We start from the raw sequence: 5526 nt of genomic DNA on the forward strand, positions 1-5526 counted from the left end.
AATTTGCACAAGTATCAGCTGCCATCATGACCAAGGCACGAAACATAATTACCTCAAGTGGAAACTGTGATTGGGCCTGAAACTGTGATTGGGACTACAAACGAGCTGCCACCTCTGGAGCCCTGTGTAACTGCTGGTGGCTGGAACTGTAACCTGCGCCTGTTTCCGAGCACTCCTTTTCCTAGTTTCAATGAGTCAAAATTCCCAACTCCAGCCAGGGATAGTGGTGCATGCCTGTAATTCCAGCGGCTCAGGAGGCTGAGGAAGGAGGATCATGAATTCAAAGCCAGCCTCAACAATTTAGCAAGGCCCTAAGTAACCCAGTGAGACCCTGTATCTAAATAAAACATTGACCTTCCCATTGTTCAAGACGTGATTTGTAGTTTTCAAGGGAATTTCCTTCATTGCTTTGCTGCCTAGTTGCACTAAATATGATTTGGATCCATCTGCCACTACTCTCTCAAGCAAATCCTTCCTACCCCAAACATACACATTGTTTTGCCCAGGAAGATCTAGTTCTATCTACTGTCTAAAGGGGAGCCAGATGGGGGATCTAGGCCTTCCTTCTCCCTCATGTGAATGACCATAAGCAATAAGGGAATTCATATTTTGCCCTGACCATGGCCACATGGGCCCAGTGGCCATACTCTCAGCATTTCTGAGAAGGATGATGCCACTTGTTACAATGGGAGGTCTTTCATCCTGAAGCAGGGGTACAAGTTCTGCCATCTGTACAATCTGGAAACAACACTGGGAATCACATTTGTGTAGGTCCACAATGTTATTTGATTATCCCATGGAATTAACGACTAATTTGAGGCTTACTAGAGAGAGGAAATGAAACACTGAAGAAACACCGCCAACAAGGGCAAAATATAGGAAGTTTGAGGAAAAAGACACTCGACATGTAGTCAGCATTTTGAGAACACTGAGGAGAGAGCAGGCAGAGCTGAAATCCATGCTCACAGATAATCCCCAACTTTATATTTTAGCCTTCTTTTTACTTTTCTGCAGGCCAGCATCTTGCCATAATCACCTTGGCTACACAGCTCTTATATCTCCAGACAGACAGTGGAGTCTAAAGAAAGATGAGTCAGGTGACAGATGACCCAAGTCTGGAAGAAGTTCCAAGAAGGAAATGTAAAATAGCAAAAAGTGCAGGCTTGACTCGGTCAGACTCCAGCTCCAAACCTTGATCTCTCAGACTCTCTGTGAGATTTTTACAGCTTCTGAGTTCCATTTGAATAGTACAAAATGAAACAGATATCTATCCTGTAAGACTATTATTTAAAAATCATTAAAACATGTATAAAGTACCAGGCGTGGTGGCTCCCACCTGTAATCCCAGCAGCTTGGGAGGCTGACACAGGAGGATCTTGAGTTCAAAGCCAGCCTCAGCAATGGTGAGGTGCTAAGCAACTCAGTGAGACCCTGTCTCTAAATAAAATACAAAATAGGGCTGGGGATGTGGCTCAGTGGTTGAATGCCCCTGAGTTCAATCCCGGGTAACCCTGCCCTGCCTCCCCCAAAATGTATAAGCATAAAAAAGCTGACTCATCTTAGGAGTTGAATGAATGACAAGTACCATTAGTATTTGTAAAATGGAGGTGGTTAGTAACGTCTGCTTTGTAATGTGACTTTAAAAGTAGGGGAGAAATGCTTTGGCCTATAGTAGATGTTTGATAAATGGTACTGTTGACCTGTGCTATGTTTGCCTTGAGCAAAGCCATCTCTGTCACTGATAAAAGAGTATTTCTATTCTACACCTCATTCCCTTAAAGAGATAATTATACTTGCCTAACTTGTTTCTTGGAGTTGTGATAACTAAAACCACACACAATAAATCAAAGGCCAGAAATGAGGAACAATGTGCTAGAATGAAACACACTGCATTAGCAGGCAAAGACTTTGGTTCTAGTCTTGTTGCTATTTTTTACTAATCAAGTGACCTTAGGCTAATCATCAAGTAATCTAACCTTTAGGTACACACACTGCTGACCTCTCAGCCACTGTGAGAAAAAACAAATGTGAGAAACGATCACCATTATTGCTCCTTGAGAGCAAAGCCAGCTTCCCAATAACATCAGTATTCATCAAAGACACCAGCACACAATGGGCACTCAATATTTTGTTTAATGAATTACAAACTACTCAGAAGTCACATTTTACAAATAAAAATATTAGAAAATTAAAAATATACTAAATAACAACAAAAAAGGTCATATTTTAATCATTAGTAAACTTTTTTATCTTAATAGCTTTTGGTCTGATTTGTTGGATCCCCAGAACTGTGCCCCAAAGTAATTTGTATGCCCACCTTAACATACTAAAAAATGCTATTTGGACACAAATGGAAGCAGAAAAATCACAGCAAATGAAAAACAGCTTTTCAATTATGACAGCTGTATGATTTCACAATCCCCCCACACCCATCTCTGGTGTGAACCTACTAAGTCCCCTATTATTGTATGTGCCCTTTCTCCAGGATTATTCCCAAAGTGAAGGTGGTAGGCATGGTATATCTAAGATGCTTCAAGGAATGTGAGGGATGCCTCACAGGTCTTCACCAAATAGAAGGAGGTGAGTAGAAACCAGCAGGTAGAAACATGGAAGAGAGCACTGGGCTTACAAGCGTCAGGGGAGATCTTGAAGTAGAAGTTTTCAGTAGTAGGAGACTTTCTATGTACTCTCCATCCACACTATAGATTTCAGAATTGTTACACTATTTGGCCTCTGAGGGCTTTGGTAGAAGAGGGAAACTTGTAGAGGTTGAGAAGGAAGATGGAGCAGGCCAAAATGCTTATGGTGATCATCAATGTACATTGTAACTGCCCTACAGCAAGAGCACTTGCAAATGTAGGGTATTTTCCAAATCTGCCATGTTTCAGGTCTGTTTCCCACTCTATTGATGAGCATCTGCAATCTTAAAATCTTTTTTTTTTTTTTGTACCGAGGAATGAATTCAGGGGCACTTGACCACTGAGCCACATCCCCAGCCCTATTTTGTATTTTGTTTAGAGACAGGGTGTCACTGAGTTGTTTAGTGCCTCACTTTTACTGAGGCTGGCTTTGAACCCAAGATCCTCCTGCCTCAGCCTCCCAAGCTGATGGAATTACAGGCGTGCACCACTGAGCTCAGCTTAAATAATTTTTAATACCGTCTTCAACCCTCCCCTAATAGCATCTTCTTTCTCTGTTCTTTCCTTTTCTCCTCCCCTAGAACCCAAGGGGTCTTTTTTTAAAAAAAAAAAAAAAGAGAGAGAGAGAGAGAGAGAGAATTTTAATATTTATTATTTAGTTATCGGCAGACAAAATATCTTTGTTTGTATGTGGTGCTGAGGATCGAACCCGTGCACGCATGACAGGAGAGCGCGCTACCACCGCTTGAGCCACATCCCCAGCCCCCCAAGGGGTCTTACTAGCTAACCTCAAGCAGACCTCATCCAATCACCCCCAGCTTGGGTTAGGTGTACATGTGTAGCTTTCAACTCACCACACTGTAACTTCTCTAACTCTTAAAAAAAGGGACACATTCTATCCCCAAATGCCCAAAACAGTGCATCACAAAAAAAGATGCTTTACATGTTTAATTTATTAAGTGTACCAGGGTATACTACTATTTACTGGATTTAACTTTTCTTCCAGATACCAAAAGAACAAGAAAATAGAGGTAGGTTATCAGTTTTTTTTGTTTTTTTTTAAATACAACAGACAAAAAGTATTGGAAGCTAGACACAAATCAGCTATTTTTTCCCTTGGTACCAGATCACACTGCTGAGGGTCCTTTAAACAATTAAATTGCAGCATTACAATGCTGCATAATCTGTTTTAAGAACACAGAATAAAATGCCAAGTTTTTCAATCCATTTTACAAAGACAGTAAAATTCTACATCAAAATCCTACAGAAAAAAAGACCCATCTCGTTTATAAATGATTTAACAAAAATACTAAAGTTACACAATTTTTTCAGAAACTAACTACTCTCCCCCACCTATACTACTTGTGACTCAAGACAGTAGAAGACAGTAGCTTCCATACCCAGGGGGCTCTTGTTGGCCAGCTTTCCTCTAGTCCTCACTAGTGGTGGAGACCGGCCCTTGCACTGGTTCTGGCTCTGACTCTAGCCCTCATACTGGCCTCAGCTCTGGCCCTATCGGCCTCATCTGCCAGGGCTTCACGGTACTGCACTGCCCAGTGCTGGGGTTCTTTCTTATGGAGCCTGGCCACGAACCCCAGGACTTTCATCTTGCTGATTTCCAGGCTGCTTCGGGGACCCCAAGAGAATTCATATTCCAGTGGATTGATGTGAGGCACCCGCCTGTAATTGAGGTATCGCTGCTGCACAAATTCTTCCATAATAAGCCTTTTCGGGTACCCAAAGAGGAAGTGATACTTTGAAGGCAGCACTCCCAACCGACGCAGCATGTCCCAGACCTGGGCCTCCCTGACGCTATTACCTTTCATGTAGATAAGCCCCAAGATCATCATTAAGAGACCCAATCTGGGGCCATCTCCTCCCAGATCCTCCTCCTCCTCAAGAGGTTTTAGTTTGTGGATGAGGATGTAAGTGTGGTGCTTGCGGTCAAGCTGTTTCAGCTCGAAACCAAAGACATACCGCAGATGCTCTGCGGCCCTTGCGGTGATCTCCGGGAACAGATCCTTCAAATCTCCGACAACATACTTCACCATCTCAAAGCGTGTGACGGGACTCTTCTTCTTGTCCTTCACCAGCAGAAACTGCACCACCTCAGCCACCGTCCGATTCAGAAGGCGGTAGGCGCTGCGCCGCCTCAGGGCTTTGGCTGCCAAGGTCCTCGCGCCTTGGCCGGTGGGGGCGGGCTCCGCAGCCCCCTCCCTCACGGCGCCGAGGCCCTCCTTGGTGCTCTCCTGCAGGAGGGGGCTCGGGGCCAACTCCAGAGAGACGGTCAAGGCCACGGTCTCACCGTCTTGGCCGCCGTGCTGCTCCCCCGCGGCCTGAGGGCTCGGGAGACCCGGGCTCTCGGGCTCCCGCAACATGTTTTCGGGCAGGCAGGTGCACAGCGCGCACCCCAGCCGAGGGGTGCGAGTCGCTGCACGAACCCTGGCGGAGGAGTAGGACAGCGGCTGGGGCGGTGGGAGGAAGCACAGGCGCAACCCCGCGGAGAAGGTTTGTGGCTGCCGGACGGCACCGCACAGGGTTGCGAGCCAACGCTGCAACGCCCCGGGCGCCAGGACCTGCGGCTGGGCAGCCGCGCAGCCTCAGTCCGCGCCCGCGCGCCAGCCACTTCCGGCCACCTCAGCCAAGATGGCGGCCTCCGCACGGCGCAAAGCAGTTCCTCTTCCGGCCTCCTGTGGGCTTCTGTGTTTGTAGAGGGCTTTAGGGGAACGTGCACCCACTGCTATGTTTTAAGCTCTGGAAGCTGGGATGGGTGGAATGAGGGTGTAACTAGGGCTTTTCCAACCAGGGCAGGCAAGGTGGGGAATGTTTCAGTAGACAAGGGATGGAATTAGGATGGAGTTCTAACCACATTCTTTCAGCAAGTACT

General features: G+C 46.0%; 1 protein-coding gene across 1 annotated transcript; it reads right to left on the reverse strand.

Moving 5' to 3' along the window:
- Nucleotides 1–2115: 2115 nt before the first annotated feature.
- On the reverse strand, nt 2116–5275 carry Magef1 (MAGE family member F1). The gene has a single exon (XM_015499947.2). The coding sequence runs from the start codon at nt 5015–5017 to the stop codon at nt 4079–4081; it is 939 nt and encodes a 312-aa protein (XP_015355433.1). The 5' UTR covers nt 5018–5275; the 3' UTR covers nt 2116–4078.
- Nucleotides 5276–5526: the final 251 nt, after the last annotated feature.

Source organism: Marmota marmota, unplaced genomic scaffold (assembly GCF_001458135.2).
Source record: "Marmota marmota marmota unplaced genomic scaffold, marMar, whole genome shotgun sequence".
Lineage (NCBI taxonomy): Eukaryota > Metazoa > Chordata > Mammalia > Rodentia > Sciuridae > Marmota > Marmota marmota.